Source organism: Alexandromys fortis, unplaced genomic scaffold (assembly GCF_014885135.2).
Source record: "Alexandromys fortis isolate MF-2015 unplaced genomic scaffold, M_Fortis_MF-2015_v1.1 scaffold_3, whole genome shotgun sequence".
Taxonomy (NCBI): Eukaryota; Metazoa; Chordata; class Mammalia; order Rodentia; family Cricetidae; genus Alexandromys; species Alexandromys fortis.
Genome location: NW_026067909.1, coordinates 8,888,481 through 8,905,010, shown reverse-complemented (window position 1 = coordinate 8,905,010; position 16,530 = coordinate 8,888,481). Strand labels below are relative to the sequence as shown.

Sequence of the window (16,530 nt, the reverse complement as noted above, 5' to 3'; positions counted from 1 at the left end):
GACTTAACAGGTTGCACTTAGGAATATATTTATATTCGTATACTCATATGAATACAATAACAGTAACAAAAAGGGGGTCACACTTTTGGAAGAGACTATGTAGGATTATAGAGAAGGGTTTGGAAGGAGAAATGGGAGGGGTGTAATGCAAATCAAATTATAATGCTAAAATTTTTAAAAATAAAATTTTACTCAAAGTCTTATGTGATTCAATATTCTCCATAAATGAAAACCTAAATAAAGCCATTATTATTAAAAGTTTAAATTGTAAAAAAATTTTATATAATATATCCTAATCACTGTTTCCCTTCCCTCAACTACTTTCAGATACTCCTCACCTCTCCACTGACCCAATTCCAATGCCTTTTCTTTCTCTTTTGAAAATCAGCAAGCAAGCAAATAAATAAATCCAAACAAGGCATAATAATAAAAAACAGAAGAAACACACAAATATGCACATACACACCCTCAAGATTAACAAAAACACAAATCAGACCATAATATATAAGCAAAAGGTGACCAAGACAAGAACTGCCCCCTCCCATTATAATGAGACAAAACATCCCCCCAAATACAATTGAATTCATTTTCTGTTGATAGCCATGGGACCTGCTATTGAATATGGTTGATATACCCAGTAATATGCCAGTGTATAGAACTAACTAACTCATTTGTAAGCAGTTGTCAATTGGAAATACTTTCTTGGTTAGGCATCAGCGTCTGTGTCCACTTTTTCTTCTTAGTGCTGGGACTCTGTCTGGATTGAGCCTATGCAGTACCCATGCATGCTGCCATAGTTTCTGTGAGTTCATGTCTACACCCGTCCTCTCCTATCTGGAAGATACTGTTTCCTTGGAGCCATTCATCTCCACTGGCTCTTAAACTCTTTATGCCTTCTCTTCCTTATAGATCCATGAGTCCTGCATGGAGAAGTTTGAGGAAGACGTACCATCCAGGACTGAGTGTTTCAAAATATCTTAATCTCAGCACAGTGTCCAGTTGTGTGTCTCTGTGCTAGTTTCTATCCACTGCAAGAAGAAGTTTCTCTGATGATGGATGAGCAAGGCCCTGATCTATGGATATATTAGAATGTAGTTAGGAGTACATTTGTGACTATTTCTTTAACTGACGTATAGTATTTGGTTTCTCCCTAGGCTCATGCCTATTCAATCTCAGGTTGTTGGCCTCTAGAGTAATGTCAGGCATGGGATCCATCTTGCCAAATGGACCTTAAATCCAATCAGGCAAAGGTTGGGTTTTCTTTAATGATTCTTGTTAAATTCTGCTTCCAGGTTTGAAATGTTTTCATTATTTCATTCAACTGTTTGTGTATTCAGTGATGTCATTAATGGATCGATGAGAAGTAGCAGTGCAAACAATTAGCACCTACAATATCACCGAGCCAGAGTGTGGCTGTAGCTGGACCTGGTGAGCACCATGCCTGTTAGACACAGGGACATCTCAGGTAGACTTTCCATGTCAGCAGCAGAGTATCTCATTTTCTTGAGGACTCAAGAGAATTTTAGTGTTCCTGGAGTAGGTGGTGAGTGCCAAGTACCAAGGCTACTTTTTAGAATACTCAACGTGGTCTACATGTTTAATACAAGTCAGCATGAAAGGATAAAACTGGCCATCTAAAACATGGTTAGAAACCTGAAATACCTGAGGATGTAATATTAGAGCATGCGTGAGTGATAATTTGAAAGTTCACACCATAGGCTTCAATAACTATTTAGATAACACAGGTAAGATGAAATGGGATAATTTCTTGATTCATGAAACAGGAACGTCCCAAGAGCCTATTATAGGAAAAGTGTTAAATCATGGGAAATGCTATCATCATTGCTTTGGCGAACTCCAGAGTGAGTCTTTATAGACCAATATAATGTTTTTCTGTGAGGTCTGGCTACCATAGACATTGTCTGCATCTCCTCTGTGCTGCACATGGTTTAATTGGTCTAATTTCCTAGAAAAAAATACCACCTATTTTCATGGATCACCTCTAATTCCTTGTGTGGTTCATATTTTCTGAACTGTTGTTCATGGTCATAGCCTATGATCACTACTTGGACATTTGCTTTCCTCTACGCTATAGCTCCTGTATGAACCAGCACATATGTGGGCACCTAAGATGGTATATGGTCCATCTGTGCCCTAAATTCTTCCATTAATGCTGCTCTAATGACATGGCTAGCATCCTGTGGATGTAAGGACACCCACTTCTTTGTGACCTCCCAGTTCCTACTGCTCTCCTGCAATGCCTCAAGTGTGAAAACTATCATGGCTCTTTCCTGCCTTCTTGCTGTCCAATGGCTATTATCACCAGCAACCAACACATGTGCTAAGCTGAGGGGAAGCAGAAGTCCTTGTCTACCTTCTCATTCCATCTGCCTTAGTTAATGTTTCTATTGCAATGAAGAGACACCATCACTGTGGCAATTCTTATACGGAAAACATTTAATTGGGCTTGGCTTACAGTTTAGTGGTTATCATCAGGGTATGGAGCATGGCAGGCATGATGCTGGCTACATCTTGATCATAGGTCAACTGGAAGTTGATTGAAACATTGGGCAGTATTTTGAGCCCACCCAATAGTGACACACTTCATCCAACCCATTCTAACAAAACCATACCTTCTCATAGTATCACTCCTAATGAAATTGTGGGGGCCAATTATGTACAAACTACCACACCACATTACTGTACTCTCTATTACTTATACAAGTTCTGTGTCTGCTTCCAACTACTATCTAGATAGAAGTTAATCGCCTGCAGTGATGTATGAGATCCTGAGCTGATGTGAGACACCCCTCTGTATGATGTGAATATGTTTTGTTACCATTGGTTAATAAAGAAACTTCTTTGGGCCTATAGCAGAGCACAATATATCCAGGCAGGAAATCTAATATAGAAAGAGTAGGTGGAGTCAGGGAGATGCCATGTAGCTGCTGAAGGAGACAGACAACTACAAAAGGTTCTGGTAAACTCTGAGCCTTGTTGTAAAATATAAAATAATAAAAGTGGGTTAATTCAATATGTAAGAGCTAGCTAGAAATATGCTAGAGTCATTGGTCAAGCAGTGTTTTAATTGATTCTGTGTGATTATTCCGGGTCTGAGTGGCCCGGAACAAACATGCAGCTTCAGCCTACACTGAGCTAAGACTGGACCCCTACACCTATACACTGAAGAACAAGAATGTCAAGGATGCTCTGAAGAGACTCTTATACCCTATTTAATGTTAGTTGAAAATATGTACATTGCTGTTCTGACAGGGTAAGCCTGTCTTTAACTTCTCTTGCTAAATGTCTTTGTGCTTTGTCTTGTCTTTATGCTTTGGCTATGGCCATTATAGAAAATTGCCTTCATACTAAATATCTGTATATGTGCTTTTTGTTCTGTGTTGGTAGTTTTGTTTAGTTGATACTTATCTATGTATGCCAAATAAAAATTAACCCACTCACTGCCACCCCAAGTCCTGACAGGTACTCTTCTTTTATATAGAAAGTCATGTTGCCTTCCCAAAGAGACACAAGACAGCCTTGCTTCTCTGAGTTAAGTTCTTGTTTATCAGCTACTGCATGTATGTGTACATGACTATAACAATCTGAACATTGGTAAATAAATTATCTGTTCTCAATATCTTCTCCATACTTTATATGTGGTCAAGCACTGTTGTTCTGCGGTTCACATGCTACCCCTCAGTCTTCCTTTACTAGGCAAAAGTGTCATGTCACTATGGAATCATTGAGTGCAGAGCCTTGTGGCAGTACAAGGTATAGTGGAGATGATTCCTTACCTTGTAGCAGCTGGGAACAGAGGAATAAAAACTGGTTTCTCCTTTTCCCCTTGTCCCATGCCTCCATGCCCCACTGCCTGTCGAGGTACTGCACACATTGAAGATGATGCACAGCTGTGCAATGAGTCCTCTTTGGAAATAGTTTGCAGATAATCATGGCGGTGTCCCTCAGCAATATTTTTGGAGATCACTCCAGTCAAATTAACAATGACTATATTAACCATCACAACCATAAACCGTTGACACGTTCCTGATTTACCTGCTATTTTCCTACACACTGCTTGATTCATCTGTTAATCATGTTTTTTAACCATCTGCTCTGTATTAGTCACATGACTCTCTAGGATATAGACAAATACCACAATGTATGAAAGGCTCAAGGTATACATGCTCACACTTCTCACTGTCAAGAAAAGTCCTCTTAAAACGTTTTAAATGCCATATTCCATAGGTCTTTGAAGTGTTTAAGATTATCTATCGAACTGTAATATATTTCTGCATATCTAGAAAACCTAACCACATGACTAAGAGTTTGATTATTATAAATGACTCATCTATTAATCTATATTTCTTAATTATATGTTACAGTTTTAAATAAGCTGCACAAGCACAATTCCTTAAACAAGAGCAGAAATACATATACATAGTATAACAAAATCGACCTTAAATTTGTATCAGTATACCAAGACCCATACCAATGTAAAGTATTCATTTCTGTATGATATCCCCCTCTAAATGAAAACAAACATTTATAAACAATCATTTTGGAATTTAGATGTTGTTTTCTCCAAATTGCTTCCTGCTGTTTCTGGAGGTGAAGTATTTTTAGGGTTCACAGAGACCTTTCAGGGGATTTGTTCCTTCAAACCATATTAGCGTGGAAGGAATCCATAGGTTCTCATCTTCAGTGGAAACAAAAGGAGAACCTCTTTTCCAAAGTAACATACCTTAGACTCAAATTTTGAAGTCAATATAACTTTAAAATTCATATGCTGGTTTAGCTTAGCAGCCCCTGGGATCAAATGTCTCTGTGCAGTTGAAAATTTTAAAGAAAATCTAATAGTATACATAATCCAGAGTCTCTGCATATTTTCATCTTTACGTGGCTTTTCTCTATAAATTTTTAATATTTATTGTCTTTACTCTGTCAATCTATGTACTGTCTCTTTAAAAACTTTGTTTTATTTTTTAAAACTATTTACTTCTTTTTGTAACTGTTGATACTCTTTGTTTTTTCTCTCTCTCCCAAGCCTACGTATATTTTTAAATGCACTGTGACTTATTCAGATGTTTATTTTTGTCTGAGAAAAGATAGTCAGTTACTACCTAGATGCAGAGGAAGCAAGATAAGAATGCCTCACTGATGAAAGGAACCAAGATACGTGGTTAAACATAGATAAGAATTATAACAATTATGAGATAATTTATGTGGCAAAAGCTAGTTAATAATGAGCCTGAGCTAAGAGGACAGTTTATAGTTAATATAAACCTCTGTGTGTTTCTTTGGGACTGAAAGACCGGGTGGGACTGAAGCTTCCATTTTCAAAGGCTCTCAGAGTCAGCCCATAACTCAGATGCTCTGTGAGGATTTTCTTCCCTCAAACTGGGGATGAACCAAGCACCAGGGAAAGCTGTGATATAAGAGTAAGAAAGATGAAAACTATAAAAATAAAACAGGCAAATGCCAAGAACAAGTGTGGGCAGAGTTCATTATTCTCTGTCTCTTTAGCCATTCACTCTTGGCCCTACAGAGTATCAAAAATTATCAAGTGAGGTTCATGAAAAGACTAAAGATTTACCTAGATTTGATTCAATGAATTATAGAAATACTTTAACATTTAATAACATTGAACTTATAAGCATATTTTTCTATGAACAAACTAGAAATGGTTAAAGTTATCTAAAACATTTGAAAGACTAGAAATCAGTATTATCTGGTAGAAAGTATTGTATTTCTTAGCTCAGGTCATAACTTGACCTGTATCCCCCAGAACCAGGAGATGCCTAAATAAAGGCTTAAATGAGCTTTCATACTCCTTGACCACTTCTTCCAGAGTTCCTTTTGAAGCTCAAAGTAGTCAATGTCGAAACTGAAGTTTTTTAAAGGATGTTTTGAATTCCTTGTTTCTCAGGGTATAAATCAGGGGGTTCAAAGTTGGAGTCACAGTGGTGTACAGAGCAGTAATAGCCTTGTCCAACACACCAGCAGTTCCTAGGGCTGGCCGGACGTAAGTGTATAGTACAGTGGAGTAATAAAGGGTGACCACAATCAGGTGGGCAGAGCAGGTGGAAAAGGCATGCTTCTTGCCTTCAGCTGAGCGGATGCGCAGGATGCTGGCAATGATGAAGCCATAGGATGTCATGGTCAAGAGGAAGTTCAAGCCAGACAAAAACATGTCTGCAATGACAGTCATGATGTCGTTGATAAAGGTGGGGCTGCAGGACAGCATGAGCACAGAAGGGATCTCACAGAAGAAGTGTTTGATGAGATTGGGACCACAGAAGGACAGTGGCAACACTAGACAAGTGAGCACCAAGGCATTGAGAGCCCCTGTAAACCACACAAAGGTTGCAAGGGCCACACAGACCCTGCCACTCATGAGGGTTCCATAGTGCAATGGCTGGCAGATTGCAAGATAGCGGTCATAGGCCATAGCAGAGAAGAGCAGAAGCTCAGAGCTCAGGACCCAAGTGAAGATGAACATCTGTATGAGACATCCCCCATAAGATATGGTGTTCTCGGTCACCAGGCTCTGCAGAACCTTGGGTAGGACAGTCACAGTGCAGATCACATCCATCAGGGCAAGGTTAACTAGGAAGAAATACATGGGTGTGTGGAGGCTGGGACTTCTGTGGATGACTGTGATAATCAGGCCATTGCCAACTATGGCCACCATGAACAAGGTAAAGAAGAAGCAGAAGAGAGCATCCTGGATCCAGGGGTCATCCATGAAGCTTTGTAGGATGAACATAGTCACAACTGACTGGTTCTTAGGAGCCATGGATAACACTGTATGCCCAGGATGGGAGTTGTAGCTTGGGGCTCTGACAAAAGAAGAATGAGCTTTATTCCAGTTAACTGAAAAATATTTAAATCTCAGTTAACAATCAATTCTGTGTAATAAGGAACCTATTCTGGTAAGAAAGCAATATTTAAATTTCATTCTCATGGATCACACGTTAAAGTAATGAGCAGGTCAAGAACACACCACACATGGGCTCTGCTATGAATATGGGTGGACCCTGAATGCAAGGTCCCTGAACAAATTGTTCCATATATGCTGTATCTCATCCCACAAGGAGGGAGAAATGGCCATGGTCACATGAATCATTAAGCCCACAGTGACTGGTGATTGTGGTGTGGGTTCTGGGAAGACATGAGTTATCATCATCAGTGGGGCTGTGAAAGGGTGCAGTGGCAGAGAGAACAGTTTCCTCTGGTGCTGGCTGCTTGCCTGAGATTGTGGGTAATAACATACAGAAGATTCACTGAGTGGCTGATTCTCTGGAGACAGAACCAATGTGGTCTTTGTGACAATGTGGACTTATGCAGCTGACAACAATGACCCCAGAACTTCCTATCTTGGAACTCTATTCCACTAGAACACTAAAGAACACTAATCTAGGGCATAGCATTCAAGACTCATATTCAAGCTGATGCAAAAAAAAAAAATAGGGTCTCCTAAGGATTCTAGGATGTCTCTCAACTTTAGGCCATAGGAACTCAATTGGTCCCAGACGCAGTTCTTGCAAGGCAGCTCAGAGAGCCATCTGAAGGAACCAAACCATCCCTGTAGGACTTCATATTGCCAGTCACTGTCCAGAACACACAGACCCTGGATGATGAGAACACAGGTCTCTGTTGAGAAGACACGAGTTGTGGCAACCCAGACTGGGTCCTGCTGGACTATGTGTGTCCTGGTCACTTGACACTTCCTACTACCAGACTCTGCCAATTTGGGCATAGTGAAAGGAACATCCCTGAGTGTGAGTTATGAATCAGAAGCTAAGGTCAGACGGACAGTGACAGGGACAGGACATTCCCCTGTGGTCTGCTACATAGAATGCACACAGTGTGGCAGGCTGCTCTCGTCCAACAATCACATCTAGTGTGAAAACACAAGTCAAGTTTCACAGCAGAGTATTTCACATGTTTCCAGAGTTGAGTTGCTCTAAAACAAAACAGTCCTGGACGTTCATTTACTGGCATTCCCCACCACTAAGCATCACCCCCGTTTCTCCATCTCACAGTGCTCCAGAGGGGTTTGCAAGGAGAGGGGTGTGGGAGACCATGCTGTCTGTGCTGGCTTTGGCCCCATCTTAAACCCAGCAAATCACTCTCAATGTGATGATGGCATAGTCTGGGCAAGAAAGCTTGCCAAACTTCAACCAGGGTCAATCTTTATTCTGTTCTCACAGGACATCAGATCAGGCTGCACACAAAGAGTGGACACTCTGTTTCACAAAGAGCTCTTGTAGTCACTGGGCAGTGGCTGGCCTGTGTACATGGTGTCACTGAACACTAGAATAACAGACCTGGCTGCCACATTTAGCAGATGAAATACAGGAGGCTAAGATTTAGAAGATGAAATACAGGAAGTTGAGATATATAAGAACACACTTTTTAAAACATATCTCAAATACTGCCCAGGAAATCCCAATTCTAAATAGTATTTGTTACTAATATAAAATGCAATGTGATCTGGACTTACTCTTTTATTTATTTGTTTGTTTTTCATCACCAATATATTATTGTTTTATTTTTCACCCCTCTAGTCCATACATCCCCTACCGTATGTGTCTGTGGGTCCGGCAGCAATTGAAGATGCCTCTGTGTCAGCATTTATACCTCTGAGAGATGAAACACCATGTCAAACATGTGAGAATATGCTCCCTGCCCCACGCTGACCTCCTATATCTGCCCTATAGTACAAAGGAGGCAGGAGCAGCTTGCTGTCTGTGTTGCCCAGGCAGCCTGAGATGATAAGAAAACAGTGAATCCAGGGTCAGTCCTCCTCCCGGGGAAAGTGAAGTGATTCTGCAGGTCATCCCGACTGGGATGAGGGTGCAGTGTCCATGAGTCACAGGTGCCCCAGAGAGGCTAAGGAGATTGATGCAGGAACTCCTGCTGGAGTCTACCCACGAACATCCCAATCACCCCTCATCCTCTCTCTACTTCCCATTTGAGGAACTGAGACTTACTTACTCCAAATTTTCAAGTAGCATGTTCCTACCGTGTCTCTGTGTAGTTGTGAGCAACACATATGAAATCTACATGGGGAGAAAATATCTCTGTTTTCAAAAGTCTGGCAAAGTACATGAGTATGAAACCTACCTGTATGTTCGCAGGCATGGGGCTGGGTATCCAGCCAAGTGTGTGGAAAGAAAACTGCAGAGAGAGAGAGAGAGAGAGAGAGAGAGAGAGAGAGAGAGAGAGAGAGAGAGAGAGCAAATTACTATTACCCATTATCCAGTCCTTTATCTCACTTCTCTGTGGTAGTTGTTTCTGAACCTGTTGATTTTCCTCTGTGGATGTCAGAAACATTCACAGGTACACATTTATGTTCTTCTGACATCAGAGACCCTGTGGCTCCAAGCCCACCCCTGGACTATATAAATACATCTCCTGGTGAGCTGACAGGAAAGAAAAGACATAGCTGACTTAAGTGGCCATACACATTAGGAGTTGTTGAAATGAAGGATATTTTCCAGATGAGTCCTAAGACTTTGCCATAGTGTTGGTGACTCCTGCCCATAGAGATGTCCCTGGACCCTACAGAAAATTATTAGCTAGGTCATGTACTCACCAGAACATTTGGGCTTCAGAGATGCTTTGGTCCCGAAAAGTACAGTGGTGTGTTAGTTTCAGATAATCCAGGCTTAAATCTAGGTAGCTTTGGCTGAGTGATGCAATTCAAGGCAGTCTTGCCCCCATGGGAACCCTACCCCAGGGCCCTGGCTGAAGTGGCCTTGCAACTATCTGTCAGGTCAACAGTGGGAAGTGTCAGCAAAGAGGAGCTTAGCCCCAAGGGCAGAAGGAAAAGGCAGTTTCTTTTTTTTCCATGACAGGAACTCAGATGCTTTCCCAATTGGAGCTCACTTCTTTACACCCAAGTCTCAGCTAAAAGCACAGCAAAGAAGCACTCAGGGTTAGATGTTCACTGGCTTAAGTTCACGAGGAAAGGATCTCAGATTTCTCTAGCTTCATGGGCCATCATTACCTCCGTTTGATGTTTTGATGACCAATTTTGTGTGGAAAGGGACAATCTACATATTGTATCCTGACCTTGACTGACAGAGATTGAGTATCCATGTGAGCTGGGGAAGACAGGAGTCTAAGATACAAGAGCGTTATGTAGCATGCCTCAGCTCCTCCCAAGCAGTGGGAAGTTGAATATTAATCAGACTGCTTCTATGAAAGCCTAGTTCCTCAAAAAAGTGCCAGCCATGTGTCCTCAAATGAATTCACGTCTCCGATGTATATTCTCACACTTGCTCTCCAAGTCAAAGGTTTTGGGATGTCAGATGTCTTCAGTTTCACTATGTACAGAAACATAATACAGTTAAAAATGGCATCCTTAGTCTGGGAATGTTTTTATGTATATTTAAAATTCAGAAGTAGTATAAACATTTTTGTTTTAATTTGTAATGTCTATGCTCCTTCATGTTTATCACAAACACACACACACACAAAATCACAGATACACATTTTAGGACAGAAATTTGACCTTTTTTTTCATTCTTAGTTCCTCCTGTTGGATGTTGCCAAAAAATTATTGTAGTCTAAAATGCTTGCAGTCAGTAATAGCATTTCAAAACAAGTCTAGACTTATAGTGGAGCTGACAAAGAACTACACCTTTTATCTAGTGTCTTCTCATCCCTTTATGTCATCCACAGACAGTATAAAATCCTCTGTCTGGGACCCACAGAGCCACAAGAGGCTAGGAATAGGTCAGTACTTCTCACTCTTCTTCCTGACCCCCATTCCAAACTCTCCAGTCACATTCCAACCGTATAGCAGCCTGGGTGAAGGGGTCTCTCCTCCCACTCCACACCCAACCCTAGGGGACTTCACCAAGCCTTGGATTGACTTGTAGACCCTCTCTTCTGCCTTCCTCTGCACCTAGCCCATCCCCATTCCTTCCTGTCAAATTCTTTCAGAAATGATTTCAACTGGACTCCCAGTGGTCACACCTGTTAGGGATGATGGTAGGTGAGCCACACTATCCTTCCTGCCCTCAATTATGATATTTCCATTCTTGTAGGGCATTTTATTTGTATTTTAATAAGTAACATTTGCCTGAAGACCAGGGAGTAAAAGAGCACCACTGGTCAACCTGACAGACCAGACAGTGGTAACACACACCTTTAATGGCAGTAGCCACACTAGATGTTATAGAAACAAGGCAGTGCATGCCTTTAATCCCAGTGGTGAGTACATTTATTTATTTATTTATTTATTTATTTATTTATTTCCCTAGAACTAGAGAGGAGTTTAAGATGGGAGGAGACAACTCTTAGACTTAGTCATTCTGAGATTACTGGAGGCAGGATCACCATTTTGGACTGAATTTGAGGCAAGAGCCAGTGGCTGGTTTCTTTGCTTTTTGGATCTTCATGTTGAACCCCAATTTTTATCTCTGAAATTTTATTAATCATGCTTCATATTCTCACGCACACGCAGTAACAACCTGCTTACAGGGCCTGTGCTGGGGCTTCAGTTATATTCACTGGAGGCTTCAACTGTTGCTTCAGATACAGGGTCCCCTAATGTCTCCGTCTATCCAGATAATTTTTTGTTTAACACTAGCCTAGTTCAAGAATACCCCCTTTCTACCATATTTCCAACTCCATATGGAGGCCAATTATAGGTGTAAACAGGATCCCCTTTAGTTTTGAAACCCAGTTCAGCCTTTTCTCCATGGCCACATCTATCCCACTCTGATATGCAGTCACATAAACAAGAGCTCTGTACTGGGCAACTCACATTCACCAGACTTTTACAAGATCCAGAGGAAACAACAGAAACTGGGGAATGGAACACCCACCCAACAAAGACAAAACCAGATACCAACACCTTTCACTTCAGACATCCCATTCCAGATGCCTAGACACCAGCACAAAACCACAAATACCTAAAGTCAAGACAAGGATGCTTCCATAAGAACCCAGTATCCCAACTACATCAGACCCCAAGATATGTAATATAGTTGAAGTGCAAAAAAGGACTCAAAAATGATTGTGAATATGTTCAAGAACCTTAAATAGTATGTGAGTATATTCTTTATTGGAGTCTGAAAACACAATGGTAGAATGAATATATTTACAACAATTCAGGACATGAAAGAGGGATTTAACAAAGCAAAACAAACAAACAAACAACAGAATCACTAAAGAAAATCCAAACTAGCCATGAAGTGGTGGTGCATCCCTTAATCCCAGCACTCCATAAGCAGAGGAAGGAGAATCTCCATCACTTCAAGGTCAGTCTGGTCTATAAGAGCTAGTTTGAGGAGAAGATCCAAAGCTACAGTGAAACCCTGTCTAAAAAACAAAGAACAGATGAACAAAAACAAGAAAGAAAAAAGAAAAACAAAACCCAAACTGAGATAAAACTGGAAATAAAATGTTTAAGAAGTGAAACATCAAAACCTCAGAAGACAAACTCACCAATATAGTACTAGACTTGGAAGAGAGAATCTCAAAAGTTGAAGATATGATACAAGAATGGATATTAAAGACAAAGAAAATGTGAAATCTGGAAAATTCCTGAAACAAACCATCCAGGAAATCTGAGACACTATGAAAAGACTAAATATATGAACACTTGGGATATAAAGAGAAGAGCCTCAGGCAAAAATCAGAAAATATTTTCAAAAAAAATTACTTAACCTAAAGAAGGAGGTGCCTTTCAAAGTATAACAAACACACAGAATATCAAATAGACAGGGAAAAAAAAGAAATTATCCGTGACACATGATAATCAAATTCTAAATGTACAAAGGAAGAATATTAAAAGCTATAAAGGGAGAGAGTAAGTAACATATAAAGGCATGCCCATTAGAATAACACCTAACATATAAAGTCATGCCCATTAGAATAACACCTGACTTCTTTTTTGTTGTTGTTGTTGTTGTTTTTGAGACAGAGTTACTCTGTGGAACTTTGGCTGTCCTGGAACTCAGTCTCTAGAACAGGCTGGAGTCTACCTCCCAAGTCCTGGGATTATAGATCTGTGTCACTACTTCCCGGCAGCACCAGACCTCTTAATGGAGACTCTAATGGCCAGAAGGATCTGGACAGATGTTCTACAAACTCTAAGAAATCACTTATGCCCATCCAGATTTGTAAAAAGTCGAGATGATGTAGGTGGATTTACAACAGAGTGGCGCTAAGGTGGCCAATTAAATCCAATTAAAAACCTGAGAGGGCTTAAAAAAAGGGAAAGAGAGTTTAACACAGCTTTTTGCTGTTTGCTAGGATGTGCTGTAGAGAGATTTCCTGTTTAGCAATAGCGGCAGAAAAAAAAAAGCTGCGCCATTTTAAAACGCAGCTTCCTGGGCTGTGCCGCCTGTGCAAACTCCAGCTATGGAGCATTTGTGGGCTGGATGTTGGTGTAGCCGCTCGGGATCGGGAAGAAAGTACTGAGACCATGCCAATGGTTCGCTGCTCCCCGCCTGCACCTGGGCAGGCGGCGGGATCAGGTTTACTAGGTGTGCACAAGCGGGAGAGCGTGGCGGATTTCTGCCGCCATACAGAGAGATGTTTCCAGACTGCACAGTGCTCTGCCTGGCAGATTTGGATGTAACTCAGACAAAAAGCTCATTCTCAAGAGTTAAAGTGCTAAGTGTGACTCCTACCTGGAGGCAAAAAAAGCCATGCAGTTTTAAAATGCTGGCTTTCTGGGCTATGCTCCTAGCGCAACCTCTGTCTCTTGAGGGAGACAGAGAATTGGATGGGGTTTTATGAGTAAAATGCTTGCTTGCTTGATGGCAATATGGACTTGCTGTGTGCCTGGAACTGTGTGCTGCTCAGGGGCACCAAATGGATCTGAGGCAGGAGGGGCTCTGGCTCCACTCTGCCATGCTAACCTGTGCTGAGCTTAGGCAGGAACTATGGTAATTATCATAATAACAGTATAGTTAAGGTTTAGACTGGGCAGAAAACAGGAGATACCATACTGTATTACCCTTACATGGTGCAAGTTAAGTTTTTAAGAAGTGCTTAGCATTTTAAGAAGATCTCCTGGACAGTAAAATAGTTACAGGCAATGCAATAGGACAGATTCAGACATAAAAGACCTCTAAATGTGTCAGTGTTGGATGAGTGTATGTAGGCTTGGGAGAGAGAAGAAAAAGAATATAGAGAATAAAGTTAATGCCTTAAAAGAAGGGTAAAGTCTTTAAAGAGACAGAGTGCAGATAGTTATAGATTAAAAGAAATAAAGAAAAATAAACCACATAAAAATGGAAAATTCACAGAAAGTTTGGATTCTGTATTTTCTTTCAATTTTTTGACTGTGAAGGAGCTAAATACAGAGAGACACTTCATTGTGTGGTCTGATAAGCTGATCCAACATGTATGTTCTAAAGGTATCATGACTTCCAAATTTGGGTCTAAGGATATAATGTTTTGGAGAGGGTCTTCTTTTGTTTTCACAGAGGATGAGACCCTGTGGATTGCTTCTATTCCAATATGGTATGATAGACCATGCTCTCCTGAAAGATCACCATGAACACCTTCAGAAAATTACTTCACTCACTGCCAAGTGAAATGAACCTAGCAGACAGGTTATAACCTTGAAAGACCTAAATAACAGCGCCCCCCAGTCAGCACGAAGCAGTTTGGAGAAAAATAACTGCACCCATATTCCTAAATATTGTTTATAAATGTTCTTTTACATTTAAAGGGGATATGATATAGATATGAATAATTTACATTGGTATAGATTTTGCTTTATTGATTTAAGGTTAATTTTGTTATATGTATATGTATTTCTGATATTGATTAAGGTATTGTGATTGTATAGTTCATTTAAAAATGTAATGTATAATTAGATTATTAGAAATGGGTTAGCCAAAATGTGAGAGTTAGCCAATAAGAGGCTAGAGCTAATGGGCCATGCAGTGTTTAAATAAATATAATTTGTGTGTTGTTATTTCGGGTGTAAAGCTAGCCATCCGGGAGCTGGGCAGGATGAAAAGCAGGCCTGCCCACAGCTCCCACTTCATGGATAAATCTCACACTAGAGACTTAATAGCACACCTGAAAGCTCTAGGAAAAAAAGAAGCAAACTCAGCCATGAGGAGCAGATGACAGAAAATAATTAAATTGAGGACTGAAATCAATAAAATAGAAACAAAGAAAACAATACAAAGAATCCATGAAACAAATACCTGGTTCTTTGAGAAAATCAACAAGATAGACAAACCTTTACCCAAAATAATCAAAAGGCAAAGAGAGAACATCCAAATTAACAAAATCAGAAATAAAAAGTTGGACATTACAACAAACACTGAGGAAATCCAGAGAATCATTAGGCTATACTACAAAAACCTGTGCACTGCAAAACAGGAAAATGTAAACGAACTGGACAATTTTCTGGAGAGGTACCACATACCAAAATAAAGTCAAAACTAGGCGAACAATTTAAATAGACCTATAACCTGTAAGGAAATAGGAGCAGTCGTCAAAAGCCTCCCAACCAAAAAAAGTCTAGAAAAGATAGTTTCAGTGAAGAATTCTAATTCTTCAGTGAATTCAGTGAAGAATAGCTAATACCTATATTCCTCAAAGTGTTCCATATAATAGAAACAGAAGAAACTTTGCCAACCTCTTTTTATTAGGCTACAAAGATTCTGATACTGAAAACACACAAAGACCCAACCAAGAAGGAGAACTATAGACTAATCTTATCAAATGAATATAGATGCAAAAATACTCGATAAAATACTGACAAACCGAATCCAAGAACACATCAAAAATTTATTCACCATGATCAAGTCACCATGATCAACCATTCCAGGGATGCAGGGATGGTTCAACATACAAAAATTTATCAGTGTAATCCACCATATAAATAAACTGAAAGAAAAAACTCTTATGATCATCTCATTAGATGCTGAAAAGGCATTCGATAAAATCCAACACCCCTTCATGATAAAGGTCTTGGAGATATCCGTGATAAAAGGAACATATATAAAGATAATAAAAGAAATATACAGCAAGCTGTTAGCCAACATCAAATTAAATGGAGAGAAACTCAAAGTAATTCCACCAAAATCAGGAACAAGACAAGGTTGACCACTCTCTCCATATCTATTCAACATAGTTCTTGAAGTTCTGGCTAGAGAAAATTGAAAAGAAAAACATTGAACTTAGCTATTTGTAGATGATATGATAGTATACATAAGTGACACCAAAAATTCTACTAGGGACCTCCTACATTTGCTAATTGACATCAGTAATGTGGCACTTGAGTCTCTGATTCTTGTGTCTCTTCTTGGGTCTTTGTGAGCCCCTAAGAGCACTGCTCAGTTGATTCTGTAGGTCATGTTCTACTGGTATTCTTTACCCCTATGGTTCCTACAAATCTTCATCTCCCTCTTCCTTTGTGTTCCCTGAGCTACAAAGGGAAGGACCTGATGGAGATCTCTCAGTTGGGCTCTCTCTCTGCCCAATATTCAGCTGTGGATCTCAGCATCTGTTCTCATCAACTGGCAATGGAAGCCT

The 16,530-nt window shown here is 40.1% G+C and overlaps 3 protein-coding genes across 14 annotated transcripts in view; 2 read left to right on the top strand and 1 right to left on the bottom strand.

The window, feature by feature from the left end:
• LOC126498399 (olfactory receptor 13A1-like) overlaps positions 1–16,530 on the top strand; it is a 110,237-nt gene that overhangs the window by 69,420 nt on the left and 24,287 nt on the right. The window contains exon 4 of one of the 11 annotated variants that reach the window (XR_007590825.1): positions 910–4,667. The exons of 9 other annotated variants lie outside the window; for them this stretch is intronic. The gene's annotated coding sequence lies outside the window, so the exon portion shown is untranslated. Of the gene's footprint in view, positions 1–909; positions 4,668–8,573; positions 8,677–16,530 lie in introns of those variants that run through there. One more of the 11 variants, XM_050137047.1, reaches the window with a different exon arrangement.
• The window catches only part of LOC126498397 (olfactory receptor 13A1-like), a 73,557-nt gene that overhangs the window by 53,204 nt on the left and 3,823 nt on the right, over positions 1–16,530 (top strand). The window lies entirely within an intron of this gene.
• On the bottom strand, positions 4,795–8,566 carry LOC126498398 (olfactory receptor 13G1-like). Its single transcript, XM_050137044.1, has one exon. It carries the CDS (start codon positions 6,797–6,799, stop codon positions 5,876–5,878), a length of 924 nt encoding a protein of 307 aa, XP_049993001.1. The 5' UTR covers positions 6,800–8,566; the 3' UTR covers positions 4,795–5,875.

Bases quoted from the DNA above. Each gene is read 5' to 3' on its own strand.
- LOC126498398 (XM_050137044.1), bottom strand. From the start codon at position 6,799: ATGGCTCCTAAGAACCAGTCAGTTGTGACTATGTTCATCCTACAAAGC.